The 24,624-nt window shown below is 51.5% G+C and overlaps 15 protein-coding genes across 15 annotated transcripts; 9 read left to right on the top strand and 6 right to left on the bottom strand.

The window, feature by feature from the left end:
* Positions 1–355: 355 nt before the first annotated feature.
* On the top strand, positions 356–1,134 carry PMZ80_005187 (uncharacterized protein; the record flags this gene model as incomplete). The annotated part of the gene is made up of 4 exons (XM_064873608.1): positions 356–495; positions 543–642; positions 692–1,022; positions 1,085–1,134. 4 exons carry the CDS (start codon positions 356–358, stop codon positions 1,132–1,134), a joined length of 621 nt encoding a protein of 206 aa, XP_064730712.1.
* An 874-nt stretch (positions 1,135–2,008) lies between these two features.
* Positions 2,009–2,979, top strand: COQ9 (Ubiquinone biosynthesis protein coq9, mitochondrial; the record flags this gene model as incomplete). The annotated part of the gene is made up of 2 exons (XM_064873607.1): positions 2,009–2,015; positions 2,270–2,979. 2 exons carry the CDS (start codon positions 2,009–2,011, stop codon positions 2,977–2,979), a joined length of 717 nt encoding a protein of 238 aa, XP_064730711.1.
* An 810-nt stretch (positions 2,980–3,789) lies between these two features.
* Positions 3,790–4,794, top strand: PMZ80_005185 (uncharacterized protein; the record flags this gene model as incomplete). The annotated part of the gene is made up of 1 exon (XM_064873606.1): positions 3,790–4,794. The coding sequence occupies one exon, from the start codon at positions 3,790–3,792 to the stop codon at positions 4,792–4,794; it is 1,005 nt and encodes a 334-aa protein (XP_064730710.1).
* Positions 4,795–4,991: 197 nt separating this feature from the next.
* Positions 4,992–5,627, top strand: PMZ80_005184 (uncharacterized protein; the record flags this gene model as incomplete). The annotated part of the gene is made up of 1 exon (XM_064873605.1): positions 4,992–5,627. The coding sequence occupies one exon, from the start codon at positions 4,992–4,994 to the stop codon at positions 5,625–5,627; it is 636 nt and encodes a 211-aa protein (XP_064730709.1).
* Positions 5,628–6,091: 464 nt separating this feature from the next.
* PMZ80_005183 (uncharacterized protein) lies at positions 6,092–6,790 on the top strand (the record flags this gene model as incomplete). The annotated part of the gene is made up of 1 exon (XM_064873604.1): positions 6,092–6,790. The coding sequence occupies one exon, from the start codon at positions 6,092–6,094 to the stop codon at positions 6,788–6,790; it is 699 nt and encodes a 232-aa protein (XP_064730708.1).
* A 319-nt stretch (positions 6,791–7,109) lies between these two features.
* Positions 7,110–7,910, top strand: PMZ80_005182 (uncharacterized protein; the record flags this gene model as incomplete). Its single annotated transcript, XM_064873603.1, has 1 exon — positions 7,110–7,910. The coding sequence occupies one exon, from the start codon at positions 7,110–7,112 to the stop codon at positions 7,908–7,910; it is 801 nt and encodes a 266-aa protein (XP_064730707.1).
* Positions 7,911–9,594: 1,684 nt separating this feature from the next.
* On the top strand, positions 9,595–11,273 carry PMZ80_005181 (uncharacterized protein; the record flags this gene model as incomplete). The annotated part of the gene is made up of 3 exons (XM_064873602.1): positions 9,595–9,949; positions 10,005–10,073; positions 10,123–11,273. 3 exons carry the CDS (start codon positions 9,595–9,597, stop codon positions 11,271–11,273), a joined length of 1,575 nt encoding a protein of 524 aa, XP_064730706.1.
* A 1,413-nt stretch (positions 11,274–12,686) lies between these two features.
* PMZ80_005180 (uncharacterized protein) lies at positions 12,687–13,811 on the bottom strand (the record flags this gene model as incomplete). Its single annotated transcript, XM_064873601.1, has 1 exon — positions 12,687–13,811. One exon carries the CDS (start codon positions 13,809–13,811, stop codon positions 12,687–12,689), a length of 1,125 nt encoding a protein of 374 aa, XP_064730705.1.
* Positions 13,812–14,576: 765 nt separating this feature from the next.
* Positions 14,577–15,170, bottom strand: PMZ80_005179 (uncharacterized protein; the record flags this gene model as incomplete). The annotated part of the gene is made up of 4 exons (XM_064873600.1): positions 14,577–14,777; positions 14,829–14,944; positions 14,998–15,062; positions 15,127–15,170. 4 exons carry the CDS (start codon positions 15,168–15,170, stop codon positions 14,577–14,579), a joined length of 426 nt encoding a protein of 141 aa, XP_064730704.1.
* Positions 15,171–15,905: 735 nt separating this feature from the next.
* PMZ80_005178 (uncharacterized protein) lies at positions 15,906–17,498 on the top strand (the record flags this gene model as incomplete). The annotated part of the gene is made up of 1 exon (XM_064873599.1): positions 15,906–17,498. One exon carries the CDS (start codon positions 15,906–15,908, stop codon positions 17,496–17,498), a length of 1,593 nt encoding a protein of 530 aa, XP_064730703.1.
* Positions 17,499–17,822: 324 nt separating this feature from the next.
* Positions 17,823–19,268, top strand: PMZ80_005177 (uncharacterized protein; the record flags this gene model as incomplete). The annotated part of the gene is made up of 1 exon (XM_064873598.1): positions 17,823–19,268. One exon carries the CDS (start codon positions 17,823–17,825, stop codon positions 19,266–19,268), a length of 1,446 nt encoding a protein of 481 aa, XP_064730702.1.
* A 234-nt stretch (positions 19,269–19,502) lies between these two features.
* PMZ80_005176 (uncharacterized protein) lies at positions 19,503–19,796 on the bottom strand (the record flags this gene model as incomplete). The annotated part of the gene is made up of 1 exon (XM_064873597.1): positions 19,503–19,796. One exon carries the CDS (start codon positions 19,794–19,796, stop codon positions 19,503–19,505), a length of 294 nt encoding a protein of 97 aa, XP_064730701.1.
* Positions 19,797–19,859: 63 nt separating this feature from the next.
* Positions 19,860–20,264, bottom strand: PMZ80_005175 (uncharacterized protein; the record flags this gene model as incomplete). Its single annotated transcript, XM_064873596.1, has 1 exon — positions 19,860–20,264. One exon carries the CDS (start codon positions 20,262–20,264, stop codon positions 19,860–19,862), a length of 405 nt encoding a protein of 134 aa, XP_064730700.1.
* Positions 20,265–20,726: 462 nt separating this feature from the next.
* PMZ80_005174 (uncharacterized protein) lies at positions 20,727–22,366 on the bottom strand (the record flags this gene model as incomplete). The annotated part of the gene is made up of 2 exons (XM_064873595.1): positions 20,727–21,491; positions 21,539–22,366. 2 exons carry the CDS (start codon positions 22,364–22,366, stop codon positions 20,727–20,729), a joined length of 1,593 nt encoding a protein of 530 aa, XP_064730699.1.
* A 642-nt stretch (positions 22,367–23,008) lies between these two features.
* On the bottom strand, positions 23,009–23,785 carry PMZ80_005173 (uncharacterized protein; the record flags this gene model as incomplete). Its single annotated transcript, XM_064873594.1, has 1 exon — positions 23,009–23,785. The coding sequence occupies one exon, from the start codon at positions 23,783–23,785 to the stop codon at positions 23,009–23,011; it is 777 nt and encodes a 258-aa protein (XP_064730698.1).
* Between the last annotated feature and the right edge of the window lie 839 nt (positions 23,786–24,624).

Here is a 24,624-nt window from a genome sequence, read left to right as displayed (position 1 = left end):
TGCGTTGGGGTGAGTGGCAGGCCTGCAGTGGCAATCCCTGGACCGTTAGTGGTCCAGCTGCCCGGCGGCGGCCACGAGCCAGCCCTTGAGCTGCCAGTGCCCTACTCCGTAACAAAATTCTAAAAGTAATCGACACGTGATTCGAGCTCGAGTTTGTGAGCTTGGCCACTTTGGGTTGGCAGGTTGCGCTTGCACCTTTTGTACGGTACCGTACCTGTGCTTTCTTCACAAATTCTGCCTGACGTTTAATTTCTTTGAGAACAACCAGCCACCTCTACTCATACCACTACTATTTCTTCTACTACTATCAAATATCTGCCCGTATTACCCAGGGACACTCGCAAGCTCCTCCGATATGTCGCGATCAGGCACGACCCTGTATGTCACTGGCTTTGGCCACGGGACGAGAGCACGAGACCTCGCATACGAATTCGAAGCATATGGCCGGCTAGTCAGATGCGATATTCCCGCACCACGGACACAATCCAGCCGACTGTAAGATGACAAGTACAGCTCCGAAACATCTGACTGATGATCATCAGGTTCGCATTTGTCGAGTACGAGTCAAGAAGAGATGCAGATGATGCCTACCATGAGATGCACAACAAGCGCATTGGCAGAGACGATGTGTTGAAGATTGAGGTAGGCCTGCGCACGGCAATAGAGACAAAACATCACTAACAGATATCAGTGGGCACGAACCCCTCCGTCCGCATCGTGGCGATTCGACACTGGTCGCGACCGAGCTCCAGCTCCTGGTGGCCGACGAGAGCGAAGTCCTCCGAGACGAGGCTACAACAGATCCCCATCACCATCACGTCGACGCGATTACTCTCCACGCAAGGACGATCGCAGTGAGCGTGATGACCGCCGACGAGATAGAGACACAGACGACCGAAGACGCTCGAGGAGCCCTGTCGATCGTGACCGTGAGCGAGACCGTGATGATCGACGAGACGATCGTGACAGAAGAGACGACCGTGAGGACCGCGAAGAACGACCCAACGGCGACGACCGAAAAGGTATGATCAAGACCGAACTCGACGTCGAAATGCAAGGAATATGAAGCTGACACCCGCATCAGCGAACGACTCCCCGGCCCCAGCTCACGATGAGCTAGACACCGCAGAGTAGACGATACGCAGCATCATATCCATTAAGCGTACTGCACGGGCCATAGTGCTCCAGGATACGCATACAAAAGCGAGCCAACCAGAATGCATGAGTTGTCAATGGAGTTGTGAAGGGAGCTGGCAGGCTCATGTCGCAGATTGAGCAAGAGCAAAAGGCAAGCAAATACCTTGAGATAATTGACTTGAATTCCGATAGTACGAGTCCGAGCTACGAAACGAGCCGATCTCGAGACGGAAGCTGAGCACAACCACCAAAATTGTACGATCACATCTCGCCATTCCGCACGCTCCGCAATCCTGCCTACCACCTTCATCGCTCGTCGTTCCTCCCAGATCAGCATATCCAGCACGATATTCGTCGTTCCTGTTGTCCACCGGCACCAATCGCCATGTAACTACTCCGTCGTCCTGCCGTAACCACTTCGCCGTGTTCTTGTTCTATCACCAACATCGATCGACCGAGTCCGCACCGTCCGTCGCTCTTCCCGTTCCGCAAAGTCCAACAACCCGCGGCTATAACCAAGCGCAGCACTTTCCCTTCTATGCTTGTGCACGCAAGCTCTTTTCTTTTTGCTGTTCAATTGTCCCTGGCTATGTGTTGCCCGCAATTCACGGGCTTCTACACCTCGGACCCGAACGATTGCCCTTAATGTAGGGCTCTCTGCAGTCATCAATGGTCTGAACGCACAGGTAGGTCGTCGTCGTAGAGGCAGCGGAGTGCCGTCTAGGCTAGACATATGAGTCTCGACTCCGTAGCGAAAATGTCCTCGGCAGTTGCCTGCCGGATTTCTGTCGAAGGCCACGACGGGACTCTGACACCAATATCATTATTGCTATGCCATGGTCGCTCTTCCCAGTGGGCGAACAGCTTCTAGATGAGACGTTATTTGTCCTCTACAAACATCTCGTACCTATGTTTGCTATGGTGTTGCTACAACACTTCCGTGGTTCCAGCATCTGCGTGGAGATCCCAACGACGAGGCTCCGCCCGAAGTTGCCGCTCTGCCCTTTCAATTCCACGATTTTACTTTTATTTATTCTTTTGTAGTGTACTTCAAACCACCCACTTGATTCCTATCACAACTGGGTAATGGCATCGAGCATTCGAGCTCTGCCACGCCTGCCACGCCATGTAGTATCGAAGCGGAACCCAGCGCTTCAGCCGCATCGAACATATTATTCCATCCACCATCCCGACCCGTTACCTTTTCCTCCAGTGCAGACCGCAATCCTCACATCTGCTATCCAGCATGTGCCCCGTCTAGGTTTCACACCCGATGCCCTCATCGCAGGCGCCAAAGAGAACAACTACCGTGAAGCAACACTCAACCTCTTCCCACGGGGCGTCTACGACCTGGTCCATTTCTACCTCGTTACTCAGCGTCTGCAGCTCAAAGACCGCGTGCAGTTCTCCGAAGATGCGAAGCTAGGACTGACGCAGAAAGTCAAGACGCTGACATGGGCACGACTACAAGCGAACGTTGACAATGACATCATCGGACACTGGCAGGATGCGCTGGGCCAGATGTCGTTACTGGAGAATATACCGGCTAGTCTGAAAGAGCTGGGTAATCTAGCGGATGAGATTTGGTATCTGGCTGGTGATAAGCAGGTTGATTTTGGGTGGTACACTAAGCGGGCGCAGTTGAGTGCTGTTTATGCTAGTTCGGAGATGTTCATGACTACGGATAAGAGTGAGGGATTTGCGGATACGAAGGAGTTCTTGGAGAGGAGGCTGGGTGATGTGAGGAGTGTTGGGGGGACGGTGGGTGGTGCGATGGATTATGCGGGTTGGTGGGCTGGGAATGGTGTTGGGTTGGCGAGGAGTTGGGGGATGAAGGTGTGAGGAGGAGAGCTTTTTGGGAGATGCGAATATGATGAGCGGACGGCATGGGCAGGCACGATGGTACGAGTCTACGGCTTTTTGGAACCACCGGGCCTCTTAGGAAGGTTACAACGATACCGGGAGACTACGAGTACTTCGGGTCAGGCACTACGAGCCTGGATCGTGCGATGAGCCGTTTTGGTTGGCCTGCCTGGCACCCCTAGATAGGTCCACCTAGCCAACAGCAAAAGAGCCTTGACGGGAATCGGGAAGGACGTGAAAATTGCTTTGCGTCTGTGTTTCGCCAGAGCACGAGCACCATTCGAACAGGCTTCAACATCGGGGCGAGCTGCGCTGAGTGGCCATACGAGAGCCGATGTCCGGTGTATTCGTGCTATAATCGGAGATAATGAACTGTTTATATAGCATTTTATATCTGTACAACGTGTACAATATGTGACTTGACAAAAAAGCCAGCGAGAGCTACAAATCCTTAATGGCGTGCCAACGTTATGACCTTTGGCTGTATGGGACCCTCTCAGCCTAGTTACTACCAATATCACTAACTTATGTTGCTTTCCGACGGGCGACTCGCTCCAACTCTAATAATCTTAGCAGAGACAAATGACATCGGGCATTAACGAATGCCACTGGGGAAGCTCATCCGAGAAGCACTGTTTGACGTGAGGAGTGACGCGCCCCAGCCTCAACCTCGTTTGTCATCCTTTCACCATGAGCCGCATTAATATTTGTGGTATTGCACAGACATCAAGGATGAAGATGCATGAGCAAACATTACACAGTTGACGATATCTTCCATCAGCCATAACCATGACTTTCAGCTTTTCTGGCAAATTGTGCCAGAAGAGGGAGCCCGAGCGAGGTAGTCTGGCAAGGACCTCCGCAATGCTTGCACCAAAGGGATGTTCTCCTATCCTGAAATTGCCAGCAGAAGTCAGAGCATGTATCTTCAAGTACCTCGTCGACGAGGTGGACTTCCTCTTCAGGTTTTCCAAATTCCTGGACACTTCGTCATGCTGGGCGAGCTGGCCAGAATACCACCAGAACCTCGCCTTTCTCAGGGTCTGCAAGTTATTCGAGGCCGAAGCGCTCAACCTAGTTCAAGTTCGAGCTATCACCATCGAGATTCATCCGCCCCCCGATCCCAATCCTATTAACCCAAAGACAGTCAAGCTGTTCGCCAAGTACAAGCGATCAGAGCCACAACCGATAGCCCTACAGCTGGAGACTGTCAGACCTCATTTAGTTCAGCTATCAATTGATTCGAGATACACTCTAGGCTACCTTGTGAATACCAACCTTCTCGATAGCTTTCCAAAGCTTCGCATTATCCGCGTCAAGCAGACTTTATGGCCACGAGCTATGGACACCAATTATTGGGAGATTCTCAATACTGCACGAGGACGACGAAAACTGATCAGCGAAAGTCTTGGTGAACATGCTGGAAGTAACCCACACATTCCTGAGATCGCGCGACGGACGTTCAGATGCCTATACGATAGCGTCGAACTGCGCAGCTCCCTAGCGAACGACAAGTTGAACAAATTTCATCCCATCAAAGTTGATACCACAATCCGGTCACTCGGAAGATTCCCTGATGATTGGCCCAGCGATGACGAAGCAGGATACCCAGTCGTGGGAGCGATCTCAGGACTACGCATGACCTACGAGTGGCCTGCCAGACGCACAACTAGTCTCGAAGTGGACATGTACAATCAACCCATGTCTCTAGCAATCAAATCACAATGGACCGAAACAGTTTCTTTGGCAAAGAACACAGATGCAACAGTCGACAACGGTAACAACAATGGCTGAAAGCTGATACGAGGACAATGACCGTTATCGCAGTCTCAGTCGCACAATGATTGATCTTGTCTTCTAGTTCGTTGTCTTACACCACAATCCAGCACGCTTTGTTTACTCAGTGGCTTCTTGCAGCATTTATGCTCAGGTGCCATGTACGGCAGAAATTTGAACGAGCACACCCTCCATTGCACGACTCCCAGTGCGCCATGCCGAAGCCATATAGCTCAAGCGGTGAAGCCTTGCACGGCTCAACCATGACGAAGCCAAGTGTCGGCACTGAGTGCACAATCGCCCCTTCTGCTGGTACAGACGGCATGCACATTCCGAAAGCATACTTGCTTTTCCCTCCTTGCGAGGATCGCCCAGAAGATCCTCTCGACACGTTCGATGAGCCAGCTAAACCCCACAAACCACTACCAAGCGACTACCCCGGCTGGAGTGATGCCATGAAACAAACTATGGCGCTCTGCATGAGCACGATGCTGGGTCCCAGTGCCTACCAACGAGCAATCCGGAAGAACCAGCACCCTGACATGCCAGCAGCTTGGAAGGAACAAGAGATACAGAGGGTAGAACGTGTAGCTACAAACTTGGTCATCAGGCAAGTCCGCATGAACGGCCTGTTGAAGATCGTGGGTGGACAGTCGATCTGTAGATCAGAGTTCGTGTCAGTGTATACGCGCTCGGGCTTAGACGTCAAGAAACGAAACGACGTAGAGGACAGCTTCCTGGAGCGCAGTGAGGAGGATAGAGCATACGTCGAGGAGGCTCGGGCATACCTTGTGAGTGCCCATGTCTTCTACAAGGTCAATTACGCTTTGTGCCCGGTCACAGAGTCTTAATCGACATTCGATAGCAACAATTTCCCCAAAGACAGAATGCGCGTTTGTGCTGACAATGTTCCTTCAATAGTGCTCAAATGACTTTCTCCATTCTCAAGTTCACGCCTTGTTCCTCCCCGTATTGATTCGCCATTCTCGTCGCATTACACTTCTCCATTCACTTGTTCGGCGAAGATCGTGCCATGTGCACTCTTCGTAAATTTTACGTTCTCCCACTGACAACCGTTAAGAAGTGCATAACACGCAGAATGAGAGTCTATCACTCAGGCACACCAGAACTGATGTCATCCTACCTTTCACTATATACAGTGGATTTGGAACGACACTATAAATATAGCTGATCCTCCTCGAAATTTTTCTTCTACCACACCCATCTTCTACATTGATCCACAGCTTCCTTGGCTCCAATCCTCTGTATCACACAAGCGTTGCATCAAGCTTCGCAGACGACAAATTTCTTCATCATGGATTGGACCAAAGTTGACTACACATCAACTTTCACGATCATCCTGGAGGACACCGGTGCGCGGTACCTTGTCCACAAGGACATTTTCTGTGTTCGGTCGGACTTTTTCAAGGGCTGTCTACGGAAGGACTTTGTCGAAGGTCAGAAAGAAGAAGTCACAATCAAGGAAGAGACAGATGAGCGAAGCATGCAGCTTCTCATCAGCTGGACATATCGAGGGAAGGAAATATTATCGACTGCGAAGGACAATGTTCCAGATACCAGCGTCAGAGGTTGTGACCGGCTACCCTTGACACGTCTTTATCTCCTTGCGGATAAGCTGTTAATGACAGAGCTCAAGAACGATATTGTTGATAGCTTTATCAACCTGTCTCACAAGGCGTTTCCCGACCTACAAGCTCTAGCACTCATGCTTGAGATTGGACCTGACCACTGCCAGCTCAAACGGTTCATGATTGACGACTTAGTATGGGACCTGAAACATAGGCCTGGACTACTGGAAGATGCTTCTATGCCATGGTCGTCACAGCTTCAAATACTACTCGTCGAGTGTCCCGAACTACCACGCCTGCTCTTGAAGCCATGTCTAACGGGATGGATGAGCGACCAGACTGTCGGCCGACAAGCCATTACCACGAGTCTCTACCAGCACGGCAAGCAACTACACCCCTCTAGGAGAACCGGATTTCAGTTCTGACGATGAGGGAAGATAGCGCAGTAATATGGTGTACGCGAGTATGGGGTCCTCCAGCCTCCTGACTCATCATGAGGCTCTCGACCTGCTACGATATGCCTGAGACCAGGTTGTTCAATGGCTTCGTTAGGCGAATCCCACCCTTGCGCGCAGTGCTGTTGTTTGCTTGTCATCAACGACGGCTCGATCTCAACAATGGGCCTGTTCGACTCACAATGCACGTTCTACTCTCTTTGTGACCTCGAACCCATTGTATCGAGGCAGAGCCGCACGCACTTCGTAAGCAAGCGCTGAGACTGTCTGTAGGACTCATCAGCACACCATGCAGACCCGACAGAAGACATACCCTCCAAGACCAGCGACTACTCCGACCCAACCTGAAGAACATCATCCTACCAACATGACTACTCCATTCGACTTTAGTTCTGGCGATCTTACGCAAACCGTTACCGTCTTCCTCCGAGACAGATCTAAGACTACTTTCACAGTACACAAGGAACTGCTCTGCTCGGAGTCGCTCTTTTTCCAGGGCTGTCTCAGCCCCTCGAGCAACTTCAAGGAGGCGCGGAAGGAAGAGGTCAAGATCGGAGACACCACGGATGTCGCCAGTTTACGCGCGCTCATCACATGGCTTTATCGAGGTAAGGCTTCCCTAGTGCAGGGCCTCAAGCTCGATTGTGATGAATCCCACGCTATCTACCAGGAGAAGTTGACCAAGTTATACATCCTTGCTGACAACGTTATGATGTACAGTCTCAAAAACGATATCCTTGATGTTATGAGCAAGATTACTGGCACAATCATTGCACTAGAGCCACAATCGGTCGAAACACTCCTTGAGGCTGACCTCAATAACAGCAAGCTGGGGGCATTCATGGTGGACAACATCGCTTACACGTTGCACAAAATGCCTGGTATCTACCACGGTCCTGAACCATGGGCAAAGCTGCTACGGAGCATGCTCGATGACTATCCAGGGCTCGCAAAGAGCTTGCTGGATGCAAACTTTGCGTTGGTCGACAACCCAAGCAGAAGCCAAACCGGTGTAAGTATCACGAGCACGGGGATGGCATTAGAGAGTGCTCCGAGCCAAAGAAGGGCGAGAATGATGGCGGTAAGCTAGAGACTTGGAAGTTCCTGACGGACGCTGAGTAGTCCCAAAACCATCGTTATTGCGCTTGTCTATGTGCCTTCGGCCACAAGAGACTCTGGTGGTCGAGAAAGGGACTAAGGGAATCAAAGCTCTCGCTGCTGGCAGCAGAAGTAGTAGAATAACAATGACTTGATATCCACGTTGCTTCAAACTTTGCTCAAACTTTATGCTCGGAGCCCACCAGACTCTCAGAGTCGCACTTGCATCCCTCGAATGCGCACCACCAGATTTGGGCGACAGCACGTTGTTATGACAGGCATGATACCAAGCTGCCGTGCACGCATACAATCCCACTGCGACGTCGCCAAGGGATAACTGTCGTGGACAACCCACTAGTTGACAAAAGTGAAGATATGAACCCGGAGCATCTCCGCACTGGCGGGCGACGAACGGTGATGCGCCGTGTCGGCGACTACGTCTAGAAGTGCCGATCTGAAGCCAAGACTTGACATTCCGTTCCAATTTCGTGATTCCTGCCTTGACCACCCAACCTCATCCGACTTTTATCGAAACTACCAAAGCACGAACGTTACGTCTGCCATGCTTCGCGAGAAAGATGAAGCACTGAGTTCGTGAGCTTCTGCAAATCACAACTCGTTCCGGAAATGCTTCGGCACGCCATCCAGTGCTTGCTGAGCTTACTGCAGCCACATGCTTACCTCCAGCATGTGCCAAGCAGCCCAAAAGTCTGGGCATCTTGGCGACACTGCTGTCTTCTCCCCTTTGGCTGAAAACTCCTTTCCTCATTGGCAGGACGTCCGTGGTCCGTCAGAATCTGCAGGGAGCGCTTGTCAACAGACTGTCACAGATGTGGAAGGCGAACCACTCAGAGCGCTTGCATTCTTTAGTACGGTAGCATTGATCTGCTCTCCCCGCTCTCATCTGAAGCAGGCTTTCCTTGGCCGACGTTTGTGGCATTTCTTGTCCCATCACAAGACGCCCCGACAAATGCTTGGGCTGTGGTGCAGCTGTCTTGACAAGCTTGGAGACATGCGGCTGAGGATATGGCAATGGGCATTGACAGGCGCAGGATAATGCATGCTCGCAATGGCGGTCGTGCCTTCTGTCAGACATGTCCACCGGGTAGAGTGACATCTGCTGCGATCCTTCCTGCAAGCTATCTCCGAAAACTTTTCGAAGCTTCTTCTCAGCTTCGGGAATGATACTAGCTACTGTCGATCCTCATAGGTGAATGCTCCAGGTGGTGGATGCAGAGAAAGTCATGCTGACCACATCCATGGAGCGGCAGATAATGGGCGTCTCCAGTCTCCAAAGTCCGGCCTCCTCCACGTTCTGATTGAATCACATCTGAACAAACACTAAGCGAAGTGTGAATGTGGGGTCTCCGGGCTGATCTTCTTTGACCTCCATCATGCATTTTGATATCGCAATGCTCAAGCTAAGGACGAACAAGTGCATAACTGGCGCGAGCACGACTACCCTTTCTGTCAATTCCGGGTTTCGAGGTTTGGATACATAAACGACTTTGCGCACACCTCAAGACCATCCTTCGCTTCCTCTTCCCATACCTTTTCCTCTCGCGCAGCCGAGAGAAGATTATTGAGGCGCAACCAAGCATTCTCTTGGTAATCTTGGACCACGTCACCGCCAGCCTACATTTTCACTCTTCAGCGCTCACTCGACAACACCCACCATGTCGACACATGGCGAGCCTGCTGAGCCAATCGCGAAGGGTATCTTCGCGACCGCGAAGCAATCGTTCGGCGACCTCTTCCGCTGGAAGCAAAGAGTCGAAATCACCAACGAATATGGAGAGTCAACATATGTCTGGCAGGCGCCGCCACCTCTCAAGAATCCCATCAGTCTGTTCGCCCAATTGAGCTTAACAGATTGGACTTTTTTCTTGGTAGGCCTGCTGGCATGGACCGCCGATGCTTTCGACTTCCATGCTCTGTCCATCCAGACCACGAAGTTAGCAAAATACTACGACACGTCGAAGACTAACATCACGACGGCTATCACCTTGACACTGCTGTTGCGATCGATTGGTAAGTTCTCGTCCTCGGGGCTCAGGCTTGTGACACGTTGCTGACACCTTCTCAGGCGCTGCTATCTTTGGTCTCGTTGCTGATCGATATGGTCGTAAATGGCCGTTGGTGGTCAATATGTGGAGTAAGCCCGGCGATGCCCTTTTCTTGCTCTATGCTAACATTATGATCAGTTCTGGGTATCTTGCAAATCGCTACAATCTACGCCCCAACCTTTGGCGGATTCCTTGGAGTTCGAGCCCTTTTCGGTCTCTTCATGGGCGGAGTGTACGGCTCAGCCATTGCAATGGCTCTCGAAAACTGCCCTACCGAGGCGCGAGGTCTGATGTCCGGGATCCTTCAACAAGGTTACTCGTTCGGGTATGTGCTAGCCGCTTGTGCCAACCTTGGAGTTGGCGGGAGCACGAACTCATACAAGACTGTTTTCTGGATCGGCGCCGGATTGTCCATCGGCGTTGGCTGCCTCCGAATCCTCTTCCCGGAGTCTAAGCAATTCATCGAAGCCAAACGACACAAGAAGGAGCACCCGGAGCTTCACCAGAACGCAGGCGCAGGAGCCTTCTGGGCAGATTGCAAGAAGATGCTGGTAAAGGAATGGCGCATGTGCATTTACTGCATCATCCTCATGACATGGTTCAACTACTACTCTCACACATCCCAAGACAGCTATACCACGTTCCTGCTCACCGAGAAGGAATTCAACAATGCCCAAGCATCCCGAGGCTCAATCCTTATGAAGACAGGCGCTTGCGTCGGAGGCACAATCATTGGCTACCTCTCGCAGTGGGTTGGTCGACGAAGAGCTATGATCGTCTCAGCATTCATCTCCTGCTGCTTGATCCCAGCCTGGATCCTCCCAACTACGGAACGCAGTCTCTCAGCCAGCGGCTTCTTCATGCAATTCTTTGTGCAGGGCGCATGGGGTGTCATTCCGATTCACCTCAACGAGCTTTCTCCACCCGCTTTCCGATCGTCCTTCCCTGGTGTCACCTACCAGATCGGCAACATGATCTCTTCACCTTCGGCTCAGATTGTCAATGCTGTGGCTGAGAGCACTTTCATGACGAACTTCAGGAATGAACGTGTTGAGGCGTACGGACCAACCATGGGTGTCGCGACCGTGGTCATTGCTCTCGGAATCATTGTCACCACTGCTCCTGGACCAGAGAAGCGAGGTGCAAGATTCGAACTCGCGAAGATTGCTGGTGAGGGTGGAAGCGATGATAACTTGGCCAGGAAGGTCGCTGATATCGAGAGGGGTAATAGTGTTGCGGAGAAGGGTGAGGCAAGACAGCTCGAGACTATCAATGTTGACAAGGCATAGACTGGTATATAGTGGCAAGAATAGATTGCCTACCTGCTTGTGATGCGTCACAATGGTACGATATAAGCAATGATGATGAATTGATGACAATTGCGAGATGATATCATCTGAACTGAGCTTGGACTGAGCTTGCTCTGAACTGAACTTGCTCTGTCTATCTATCGCTATGTTGTGCGCGCACCTTTACAATCCACAGGCGGGCCTCTGCACCTTTTATTTCAACAAGCGTCTCCGCAGCTGCGGAACACAAGTGCATGAGATATAGCCACCACTCAAGAAGGATGGAACATTCATGATGGTTGTTCTCGCCCTCTCACATGGAAACTTAGCTGCTACAAGCAGAATCAATCTTGCTCAAAGTGTACTCGACGTGACTTGAGGACAGAAACCGGAAGCGATTCCGTTTCGAGCGAAGCCGACACAAACTGCTCCCGTAACCCCCTTAATCGCCGCGCCAGAAGTTGAAAGTTGCTGAGCCTTGACAAGTATGGAGCCCAGGCTGAGCACAGCTCTGGCATTCATAAACTCGCCTTCCCCTCGCTCAATCTATATCTCTCTTTCCTTCCCTCCCATCAACGGGTCTTGACCTTTCCCCATGGTCTTGTACCCTCAGGTAAGTATGAGGGCCTATCTCCTATTGTTTCATACCCAAATGGCATCAGCCACCAAAAACATTTCAAAACCACAAAGGCTTCGGCCACCAAAAACATTCCAAAACACAACGGCTTCGGCCACCAAAAACACTTGAAAACCAAAAAATAGTCCCTGGTACTGATGGCTCAAGAGCATCAGGTTGATCCCCCTTCGACCCTGCGAGAGGATTCATTATGGCGAGCTGGTAACCACTCCGTTCTCGCCCTCTGTTGAGGATTCGCAGTACTCTGCCAGGTCGCGCAATGGACGCCAAAAAAACAGGTCCTGGCTTAACCAGTGAGTTTCTGTGCTTTTTTCTATCTTTATCCTTTTGTATCTTTTCCTCCTTGTATCTTTTAGTGCGTAGCGGTCCTCCATCACTGATCTTGCTTGATGCAAGTCTTTGGGGGAGAGCGGCGAATTTTTGGGAGGCTGGTGGGTTGAGGCTTCTAGGTGGTCTTTGGTCTTGTTTGGGAGGCACGCCCGCATCTTCCGAAATGGTGTTGCCCGCTGATTGAGGCCTGCAATCTCCTCACACTACATGCTGACAATTCGCAGCTGCATTCCGCCCGCCTGCTGTTTATGCTCGTTTCTCCAATGGCTGTCCTGGCCACGACCCCAACTTCCAAATCCAGAGTTGATTTCTTTCAATTTCGGCTTTGCATAGCATGCGACAAGTATAGGTGCATCAGCTAGCATCCTGCCATATGCTATTCCATCGAGCCTACACCCATTAATGCTGATCGCAACGACAACCCACCGAATGTTCAGTCTGCAATATCACCGGCCCCAGCCGGCCATACCCAGACTGGCCCCTATAATCAAACCCTTCTTTGCCTTCCTACGCCGTTGCTTTTCGCAAAGAGCAGAGCAGCTGAGAAAGATCAACAGGAGAGAATCGTCGATACCCGGCACATCATACACTCGGAGAGCACCGCGTTTCTTCACGCTCGCGAGTCCTGAATTCCTGAAAGCAGCGACCAGGCCATCGTCGGAAAGCAATCTGAAGATTCCCTTCGAGTTCGAGTTGCGTCTTGTTTGTCCCAGGTCTGGCGAGTCCGCAGCATCTTTCTCACCACCAGCACCGGAGATCCATTGGTAAGTCGTCTGCTTGCCAGGCTTACTAATAGTCAGATCGTACCTTTCCGAGTTGTTCTTGGGGTCATCGTGGACGTTTCTCATCACGATCCAGGTATTGGTTTCTGGCTGAAGGGGGTCGCCGAAACCAAGTTTGATGTGTTTGGAGGAAGGCATTGTATCTGCTACAGCCACAACAGGAGCATCCTTTGCTTCCTTCATACCCAAAGCCGGTCCCATCTGCGCCAAGTTGTCGAAGCCTCCTCCTGCGATATTTCGTATTTGCACGTCAGGCACGCCTTTGGCGAAGGGTGATACTTCTGCAAAGTACAAGACCTGCTGGTCCGGATCACATATGACCAGGTGTGTCAAAGCATTGGTATAGTAGAAATTGTACTCCCGATACGATCTTGTTGCCTGCAAGCTAGTTGGTACAGAGGGAGTATGAGCGTTCCTTTCCGGTGTCACGACTTCTATGCCATCGTATGCCATCATTGTTTGACTGGTTACTGGATGAACGTCGGGTCCTACGCCGGACGAGCTTCCGGTTGATGAAGGCATGGTTGACCTTGACGAGCTCTGATGGTCCACAGAGGGCGACGCTTGCTCTCGGTACGCTGGCAGGAGGGTGCCTTCCTCAGAAGTTGGACTCGCTACAATGTCGTTGCTGTCAACAGCCATCTTCTCGTCCTGGATCTTGGTATTGTTATCGGTTGCGATCTTCTCGTCCGGAAATCTTGACATCGTGTTCACTTCTTTCTGTTCTGCTTCGAGCTTCTCTTCTCCGTCCTCGACCATTTTCTTCTTGCTCTTCTTGAACAACGGCATCTCGGGCACACTCCTGGAGGACCCCAGGGAGAACTCTGGGACTCAAAAATCAACAGCTCGACGAGCGCAGCCACACTCGCTCAGTTACGGGGCGCGCAAGGTTTGGAAAGCATAGAACCAAGAACAGAAAACATGCTGCCAGAGTATATGCGAAGCCACATTCAGGACTCTGAACACTCCTCTTCCACATCATTCAGGCGCGCATAGATGTTGATGATCATCTCGTAAAACGTGCGACCACGTCGCAGATCAGGCATGGGTTTTGTCTACCCATGCAGTCCCGGTCACTCCAATAGGTTCGATGAGCCACAGCTAAGCACATTCAGCTTGGTATTGCACCAAGGCGCTGGGGCCCTGTTCGGGCGTGACAATCATTTTGATACAGACCGCTGGCCCCAACCTACATTTGGGCAACTTTCCGACCAGTGGACCCGTCCACAGAGGCTCCAGAGCATGATTTGATATCCTAAAGAATATATCTAACTACATCACGGTCAAAAGATTATGCCTTGAATCTCATCCTACGGACATACTGCAAGTCACTGATTGAAACGAAGTTTGATTACTGCTTCACCTATGATAGCCTCGAATAAGCCAGAGAACGAACCGACCAAGTACGGAACACGTTGTGCTACATGAGGTCTGCTTCAGTGATATTTTGGCTGTATTCTCGTATGTGGAGAGGAAAGCTCATCGCTCGCTAGACAGACATCGTATCATACAACTTCGTAGACGAGACTCCATACACCATCATATTGTATCTGTTTATTTGCCACCGAACCAGCTCGAGAGACCACTCTTTGCCTTGGATGCACCCTCTGTTACCTCCTTATCAAATTTGTCAACGTTCTTGTTGAACTCTGCGCTCGTCTTTGCCGCAACGTCACGAGCCTCCCTTCGACCTTCCTCGAGCTTTCTCTCGGCCTCGGCCTTGGTTTGGTCGAACTTCTTGCCTGCATCAGAGGCCTGGATATCATCAGCTTCAGTCCTGATCTCACTCTAGTTATGGAGACTCACGACTGAATCGAATTTGTCGCCGGCCTGTCGTGCCAGAGCTTCACCTCGAGCACCAGCTTCCCTTCCTCTTGGCTCAAATTCCCCTCGGAGCTTCGCGGATGCTTTGTGGGCATCGGCTAAAGCACTTGATCAGCTTATGCTCACTCGGGAGAGAATCGTGATGAAATACCTTCCATATACTTCTCGGCTACCTTCGGGTCACCGCCGGCATTGTAGAGGTAGTACCCTGCAGCACTGAACATGAAGGTTAGCAAAAGCTCTGGACACACGGCTCTTCATTTGGCAGCTCTTCACCTACCCTGCAACCACCACACCGATCGCTGGAAGTGCTCTGTTAGACATGATGAATGATTTATTCAAGTTCTTCGCAAAGTGACCTTCGAATGGATTGCGCTTGCCACCGAATTGATCAATGATGAGTTATGGTTGCTTGGTTCGTAAAAGAATGAATTTGCAGAACTCGACAATATCGCAAGAAGCAAGCTGCAGTATTAATTCACCTGGAGCTGAGCTCTAGCCTGGACCACAAACACCGGGCAATGACGCGCTGCGACCCAGCATGTGACTGTGACATCACTGGTGCCTCGACTGGCTAAAACTGACGCCGAATCTCCAGTTCCAAGCTTGAAGCTCGCCTAGGCCAGCACGATCTGGGCTTGGTTCGCGCTTGTGGCGCGTCCATGGCTCCCCGCATCATTGACTTTGAGATTGGAAGCCTCCGCTGCGCTGCTTCCCGCTGTGATCGCGCGGTTGAAGCTAAAAATGTTAGCTTCGGATTCATCTGTTGTTATTGTTCGAGTGCATGGTTACAGACGCAGCAATCACGGTCCTAAAGCAAGTTAGAACACGGATGTTGTGCTTCGAAGGACAACAAGTGCGACTGTGAAAGCGGAATCCATTACCCGAACAACCTCAAGACGGACGCCAGAAACCTTGGTGTACACGTCGTCTCAGTTTCTTGATCAACTGCAAACGTTACAACAATTGTCCAGTCCGACACAGAAACAGCCACGGCCTGGGAGAAGCCAGTGGTCCCATATCTGATGCGATTTGAGCCCGGCAGCACTGGTGCATGGGATGTCCACCGAAGTTACTCAAACCAGAACTGTTGAACCTCCAGCGGAGAACGACGATGGCCAGATCAGATTGTTCGATAGCACGATAGCTGGCGCCGAAGATGCTTCCAGGCAGTCTACGAACGGGAGCTGGCGGCGGATAGCCCGAGTACCAACTCGACACTCGGTCAAGGAAGAGCTTTCACGCAGGAAATACCGAAGTTGGAGGCAGGACAAGTTCGAGACAGAAGACGGAACCGCAGAAGAGGAGTCGATACGTCAAGGACGAGCAGGTCCGAGCGCTCCTGTGTTCGAGGCACATCCTGAGAACGAACAGAGCCAGACTGTTGACTTTGGCAAAGGGCCAGAGACTGAGGATGATGCTGCTGAAACGGTCAAGGCCAAGATACCTGGCTCCCGGAAGAATGACGAGAAGCCCGAATCTGAGATCGATATACTTTACGAGAATCAAAGGGGCTCTTTCTTCTGCGGCATACCACTTTACTCTCACTCGTCGTTACTCAACTTCGACCCTGCCGCTTGGGTTAACAGGGAGTTTAGAAACTCACCAGTCAACATCACGAATGCACAAGTTCCGGATCCAAGCTGGACGTGGTCATGGAAAACGTGGTATGTGGACATGAGTCATGATGTAGATGAAGAGGGCTGGCAGTATTCCTTCATGTTCGGAAACAAGTTCGCCTGGCATGGGACACACCCTTGGTTTCACTCATTCGTTCGTCGGAGAAGGTGGCTGCGGAAACGCGTGAAGAGGCTCGATGGTATCTCTAGAAGAGACAAGGAGGGAACAATGAATGATGCTCATCATCTGAACGCCGACTACTTCACTATTCATTCACGGCCACGGGATCGCAGCCCGTCAGAGGCGGCAAACCCGGAAACACAGCTTGCCCGCCCTGTGAGCTATATAAGCTTCCAATCGATCGACGAGCATTCGGAGCTGACAGAGCCCGGTGATATCAACAATATTCCCTCCCTGATGAAAGCCTTACGCCGAGCCACTATCGATCGTGAAAAGGTCGATGCTGTCAGACACTTCATCGACACGGGCGGAGACGAGCTCTTCTATCTAGCAGAGAAAATGCCTGATATCATGTCTCAGCTTGTTTTCCAAAATACCAGACGTCAGATCCTGCAATATCTCAAAGATCAAGCTGAAGGAGCGCAAGAACATCGAGATGAGCACAATGCCGAACATCGACCAGAAGGCCCCGACGAGAAGCAACACATCGATAATCTACTCAAAGCTGCGGAAGCCGCCAATAAGGAGATCTCAGGACTCGAGTACTGGAGCGATCGCAAGCATGTCCTGCACACCGCAGACGAAATCGACGAAGGCAAGGATCCGAAGGAATTACAGGCGAAGAATGTAGTTGGCGAGATCAAGGGTATTTCCGAGAAAGCAGAGACGGCCGCGCATATCAGAGTCGACCGTAGGCTTGCACAGCGCATGCCAGTGGACAAGGGCAAGCAGCCAGAGCGACACGAGTCGCCCCGGAATGGTGGTAAGAGGGAGATGCCAGCGTACGGTCGTGACACTATGCTCGTACCTGATGAGGACGAAGGGAAGAGCGACGAGGACGAGGGCGCATGAAAAGGCTGCTTGGCGGCATCCGTGGAGCAATATGTAGCATTGGCGCGGGTGTTATGGACGTGACATGGTTTACGCGAGGCTGGGAAAGCAATATACCCCTTTTGAGTTTAGTTCATATCTACGCGCTCGAGTCGCGTCACAACGTGTGCTTTCGACGCGTCGTCTCATTCCTGCATTTCCTGTAAGGAACATACAGCTTCTCCATTCACGTCTTGCTGTTCGAGTTCCTTTGCATGTTCGTGTTGCTACTTCCACCTTCAAGATAACTTGAACTTGGAAACTACCTCCATCGCACCTTCCCTTCCAACTCGAAAAATAACTACGATGGCTCCTTCCTCGCGAAACAGAATCTCAAAACCGCAGGCGCGACCCGAGAACACCACCGCCTTCCGCATCACAAAATCCAGTAAATTGAATGTCAACAAGCAGAAGCTAGATGCAATCGAAGAAATCATCGCAGAGAAAGAGCAACCTCAGTCGCAACCGCACCTGCCAAAACAAAAGCCAAATTCCAAAAAGAGAAGGCGCGACGCGGTCGACTCAGATGCAGAAAACGAGGAAGGCGCGACCCAGCGACCACAAAAGGCGTTGAGGAAGGTGCGACAGACGAAGCTTCAGTTGCAGATTTTGACACCACCTGCTTCGTCACCTGAGCCTGAACATGAAAATGAGAATGAGCCGTTGCCGGAAACATTAGAGGAGCTCAAGTCTTTGCACAAGAGCTTCACGCAGGCTCTGGGTGTTCACTATGCGCATAATGGGACGAGTAACGCGGTATCGCTTGCTGCGCTTATGCCTGCGATGACGAGGTTGTGGAAGCGACGGACTGTTTCTGTCGCGGATGTGGAGAGGATGTTGGCTGTTTGGGAGGTTACGCTGGCTCCAGGGAAAGAGGTTGAACATAGCAAGGGTCCGTTCAGATTGGTGGCTACGGGTATTGGATCAAATGCGCAGGCGAAGGTCGAGTATGCGTGGACGAATTCATCTGGCACGTTCATTGAGAGTGAATTGCATCAGAAATATGAGGCTGCGATTGAGAGGGTGTGGCAGTCTGCACAGGTGAACGCGGATGCGTACAGCTTCGTCTATGAGCCTCTTATTACCTTCCCACGACTGAAATGTCAGATTGGGACACAGACACAAGCACGACGGGAGAAGATTACGTCCATTCGGGACACGATTTTGTCCAAACAACCACAACCACAGCCTCCACAATCACAAGTACAACTCCAATCAGAACCAGACTTCTCAAAACTCCAAATCTCCGACCCATCAGACAACAAAAAGCCCATCTCACGAGAAGAAACCCTCAAATCCCGCACAACCTCCCTCTTCGACCGCCTCCGCGCAAAACAAGCCGCAAACAACACATCAGCCCCGCAAACCAGCGCAACACTCCTCCGCCGTCGAGCTCTCCACCGTATCCCAGAGATCATCGATATCCTGCGTCTCAAACAATCACAGAAACTCAACAGTCTCTTCCGGTCTGATCTGCATGGCTTGCCGAACGGGACAGGCGCGCGCAAGATGAAGGTCAGCTTTAGTCTTGAGTCGCTGGTGCAGGAGATAAGGGATAGTGGACGGGTGCTGATTGCGGCGGAGGAGATTAGGGAGTGTATTGTTTTGCTTGGAAGGGAGGTGCCGGATGGGTGGTGTAGTGTTTATTTGGGGGAGGGGGTGAAGTGTGTGACGCTGCAGGGGGAGGGGTGGAGGAAGGAGGAGGTTAGGGGTTGGTGTGAGGGGGAGGTGAGGAGGATGGATGGGAAATGAGTTGGATACCAAAAAGTGAAGCGATTTGAATGCTTGATTAGGGGGACCCTGTATAGTGATGGTAGGGAGCGATCCGTTTGCGCTCAAGCTCGTGTTGAGTTTATCGAGCTCGCGAATGTATGAAAAAGTTTCCCATGCTTCGAAGCACTGAATGAAAATTTGCCTTCATCGCTAGCCCAAAGAAGTCCGATTGTCGCAAGCATCCATCTCCCCGAGATCGTCTCACCACCACCATCACCCACCGACTTCCAATTCCGCCGCCCTCCTTATCGCATCCGCACACTCCTGGCTCTTTATATGAAACGGCGAATGCCCCGCATCAACCGTCTGAGTCCTAATCTCATAACCCCTCGCCGTCTCCTTAACCATCATCTCCTGCACAAACATCGGAATCGCATTATCCCTCGAACAACACGAATACGTACTCGGCACGTTCTGCCACGCCGCATAGCCCAGCTTACTATGAAATACCTGGTAATTGAATGGTTTGAGATTCGCAATACTCGATTTGACGAGATCATCAGGCATATCATTGTAGAAAGTCGTGGCTGGGTCGACGGGTTGAACGATGGTTTTGTCGGCGCTGATATCTCACCAGGGGAGGTCGTTTCCGCCGAAGGCCTCTATGAGAATTTTGCCAGCTGGGATGATGAAGGCGGCCATGAAGAACAGGTGTGTTACGCCGCCGGGGAGGTTCTGGGCTTGTCGGGTTGTGTATTCGAGGTTTTGGACGGCTTGGCAGGTGGGGATCGAGCCGTATGAGTGCATTACTAGGATTATCTGTTGGGCGGCGTCGGCGGCGGATTGGATATGGGTGCGGAATGTTTCGACGTCAGGGTCGAAGGATTTGAGGGGTGTGGGTTGGGGGTCGACGGATGGGAGGTGGACGTAGTCTGTTTTGTAGTCTTGGGTGCGGAGGGTGGAGGCGACTTTGTCGAAGCATTCGGGGCCATGCCATGCGTCGGGAACAAAGATGATTGTTGTGGTGGGGGTCATTTTGTTCCGTATCTGGATTAATCGAAGGCTGGCAGAGGTAGTGATTTAGGCTCGGGGAGTTTAGAGATGTCAGGGAGCCGAGACTTGGGATTGGCACCTGCCCTTGATTCAAGTCGGGCTTCTGAGAGCAGGTGGGTGCGTACTTAGAACTTCGCGTCGTACAGCTCAAGTATGGCCGAGGTTCGTTCAATCAACGTAGGATTATATGTATGCTGACGCTTTCGTGGTAGTCCGACATCGATGAGGTTGCACATTTCTCGCCAGCCTGTGAGCTTGAGGACTTGTTCCAAGTCTATGAGCCGAGACTTCCCCCGCAATATCGTGGAGGTGACGGCTTTCGCAGTGAACGTTGCCAGAGACTGACCTTGACGTGAAACTTAAATTCAGACGGTGAGGGGTAAGACAAATAGCGGGCATCCTCCAGAGGTTCAGAGTGGCCAGACGGTCGTAAGGCTGGTCTAATCACAAGGTCGGCACAGTACTCTGCACTGTCCAGGTAACACCATCGTCATGTATCGAAAATTGGACCAATGCCCCATCTCTGATAGCATACGCTCTTTGGTACCAATGAGCCGCGACAGCTGTGTTCTCAGAGAGGGCTGTAAATACATCAGGAACGTTTGTCGACTGCCAAGAATTGCTCGTCCAATGTGACACCTGAAACTCGGAAGGGTTCGAAGCAGTCGATATAGCCTCGACAAAAGCCGGACTACCATTACTGTCACCCAGGTAGGTCACGGCGAACGAGGCATTGGCAGGCAGACTGGTAACAGCCGAGTTGTCCCCGCTCATCTGCCAACCATTGTTGCTAGCCAAATTCAGCCCGTTGTCGCTTTGGTACTGGTCGGAGAACCAAGATGCGAGGACGAGTTGGCCATTTGAACTCTGGTAGTAGAGGTTGAGCTGATCAGCGTATCCAGTGATACTGTAGGGTTGAAAAGCCAGGCTTGACCCGTCCATGACGTCTATGTTCATGTCAGTGAATGTGCTCTCGAAGCCACCCGTACTTGTCATATTCATCCACACCACGCTACCTTGCGTTGAACCTGCGAGGACGATGTTCTTGGAGCATAGCTCACAGTCGAAGTAGTATGCAGCAATCTCCGGTAGTGTCGTCTGGTCCATGTTAGGAACCAGTTGCGGTCCACTTGCGGAAGTACCACCACCAGGTCCAGTCACGAACGAGCAGATGTTGAGGTTGTGATCGAAATAGTAGACGTGGACTGGCTGCTTTGAATCAGTATAGGACGCTCGCTCCATAGAAGAGCACTTACCGTGTTGCCATCCGTGTCCGTCGCACTCTTCGATGCCGCAGCAGCAATAGTCGTGTTTGGGGCGACCGCTGACCCGTCCACAAGAGTACTTACAGTCCATGAACCATCCGTACTGTCATAAGCTGATTCTTTAAGTGAGTCGTCTTCTCCTTGGTAGTATACTCTGTATTGGTATCGTGAATCACTAACTCTCCAGGCAACCGTTGCGAGATTTGTATTCGTACGTATGCCATTGCTCGGGTCTACATCCGTAGTTGAGTTGGCATTGGACTCTCCTCCAGAATCAGTCGGGGAGGCGTTCGATGGTACCGAGCTGCTGTTTGAACGAGACGAGGATTTATTTATCGTACCACCAACACCACCACCAACTGCAGCGGCAATGACGATCACAAGCGCTAACGCTAACACGATCCAGAAATTCCTCCTTCGCAAGCCACATATACGGCGTTTTTCGGCCTTGTCTGCTTTGCCTGCTGGCTTCTCATCCAATATAGGTCCTTCGGAGACTTTGTTCACCCCCGGATGGTAAGGATATGGTCCGCTAGACTGCCCAATGTCTGAGACACCCGGATGGTATGCCTGTAGATTAGAGTGACCTAAGCTTTCTACTCGACCATGAGAAGCGGCTACTTCAAGCGTAGAGTGGTCAGGCTGGATAGTTTCAAGATCACTGTAGTGCTTTCGACCATCAACCTCGAGGTCAGAGAAATGCTTGCTTCGGTCGGCATCCGACCCGGTATTCTGAGCTGTCGTCTGGCTCGTGAGCGCTGATTCCGGTTCTGCGCTTCTCACAGACTCGAATGGCGCCGTTGGGGTTGATGTAGACATTTAGACTATGGTCCGCACAAGCTCGGCACCTGGGTTTGGTGACCAGTGTGCACCACGCTGTTGCCTGATGACGTGTCCCGATAAAGATTGTTGACGCAGATGTGTAGGAAGGCACCAAGGAACAGGTTGTTCCAGCATCGATTTTGGAGGTAGATTGGAATGGTGAGTCGAGGCACGCGAGGTTCTGCTTGACCTTGTCGCGATGTCACACTGTTGTCCACCCTACTCGGACTATTAGCATGGAGCCAAAGTTTGCCTTGATTGATTCGCTTCACAGAGCCAAGCAACCGTGTCTGGACGGCACAGCATCGAAGCTTGAGAAGCTTCAGACTTGTGGCGACGGTGGACTGATAGGCAACGGTCAAGGAGAGTATCATTGGCCGGGTGTTGTGCTTTTTGTCAAGGATTGGGAAGATCAACAGGGAAAGCGCTGTCAGGCGTGCCGTCGAAAAGGGCTTGGGGCAGACTTGGCATGTTCGGTTGGAGGTTTCTGCCATGTTGCATCGTGCTTTCGCTTGGGACTATCCCTGTCAGATGCCTGAACGATGCATGATCGGGCACAGCCTGACCCACAGATTCGTCGTGGTTGCCATGTATGTCTCAATGTTGTCCCCCTTTGGTCTTCGAGTACAGATCCTCCTCTCAACGAGCATCAGCCTGGTCCCAAGTGCCTATCAAGACATCCGACTCCTTCAGGTCCTTCTCGCCTTGGGTGCAAATCTTTCGGATCCAAGCGGCCGCCGATTGTGTCTCGGGAGCTTTGTCCAGCTTTGGCATCATTAATGCTCGAGCGGATTTGTCCCATATGTCTTGTTGACTCACGAACTTGTCTCGCGCTCTATTGTTTCGTTTGAGATCGAAAAAGGCATTTCGGTCGTGCCAATAGCCCGCAAGAGCGTGTAGAGAAGGACATGGAAGGTCGCTTCCCGCCATCGTGGATGATCTTCGAGACTGGCCGATACTTCTACCCAATCTCCTCAAGATAGCTTCCTGCTGAGCCAGACCAGCATCCTTGGCCAGCAGCTCGGTGAACGGGCCGAGACCTTTGAGGACGAGAAGCTGCCTGACCGAGATGAAAGGGTGAGCAGGCGACTTCATTCGGAAGGGCAAAGAACGCGCTTTACATGTCAATTTGAATACTTCCACTGCTGCCGTCACATCCATAAAATCTGTTTCTGTCAGTGCGGACATATTGTGTTCGAGAAATTCTTGCTCGTCGAAAAGGAAAATGTTGTGCAGACTAGTGTACTCTTCGTCGTCCAGTGGTTCGAGGCTACGTTCATTGTCATTCATGTTATCCAGCATGAACATGAGGTAAAGCTGTAGGATCATCAGACTTCGCCCTAATTTCTTCTCAAGGCTTAGCATTTTCTTCTTCCTCCATGCTTCCAGGGCGCTCTTGTCAGCACGCAAATCCATTGTTGACAGATGGCGGGCAAGCCTTTCAGCTATGATGCTAGCCACTGCGCAGGCCGACATGTACCGGCGTGAAACCGTGAAGAATGCAGACAGATCCGGAAGGCTGATCGGAATGTGAGACAAACCGTGGCTCACTGATACGCGATCGGAGAGACCAATACATAGTGATCTGCTGGAATCATGGATCAGATTGTGCAATGTAAGACTCGTAGCTCGCAAACTCAGGAGGTCGGTCGGTTGGAGTCTGTTCAAGACCATGTCTCTGATCTCTGAAGGTTGCTGAAGTAACAAGTCGATCAGGCGCTCATAGGTAGGTTCCTCCATCTTGTTCGAAATTGAGCCTGAGACCGGTTGTAAAGGAAGTGAGAGTCTGCCCAACAGCTGTAGATAGCTATATGGTATGTTGTTTGAGCCGACTGATACACGAGTAGTTATGTTTGCTTGTATGTCCGTTGGGGACACGATCGCATCAAGGTTGCTCGGCTGCCTATTCTCAGGCACGGCTGTATATGTTTCCATGATTGCAAGGCGAACTGGTCAGTACAAACCAGAAAATCATCGGAGAGCACGTTTTGATCTTGCTACTCACATCGTTCCCACCTACCTTCACGAGTTTGAGCTCCAAGAGCAAGAACGGGTAGGCACCACCGCCGATGGAATGGCATCGGTCGTGTTAGATGTGTTCTGATCACTACAGTGGAGGCAGGCATGCAGCGGTGGTTCGTGGGAAGGAGCTCTGGGGGGCATCGGTTTGTCGATCAGTGAGGGGCGGCTCGGCTCCATTGCCTTAGCTCTGACACTAGATCCGGAGCTAATCTTGATGCCAGAAAAAAAGTTCA

Source organism: Knufia obscura (genome assembly GCF_036327395.1).
Source record: "Knufia obscura strain CCFEE 5817 isolate CBS 148926 chromosome Unknown scaffold_5, whole genome shotgun sequence".
Classification (NCBI taxonomy): Eukaryota; Fungi; Ascomycota; class Eurotiomycetes; order Chaetothyriales; family Trichomeriaceae; genus Knufia; species Knufia obscura.
This window is presented reverse-complemented; position numbering and strand designations above follow the sequence as displayed.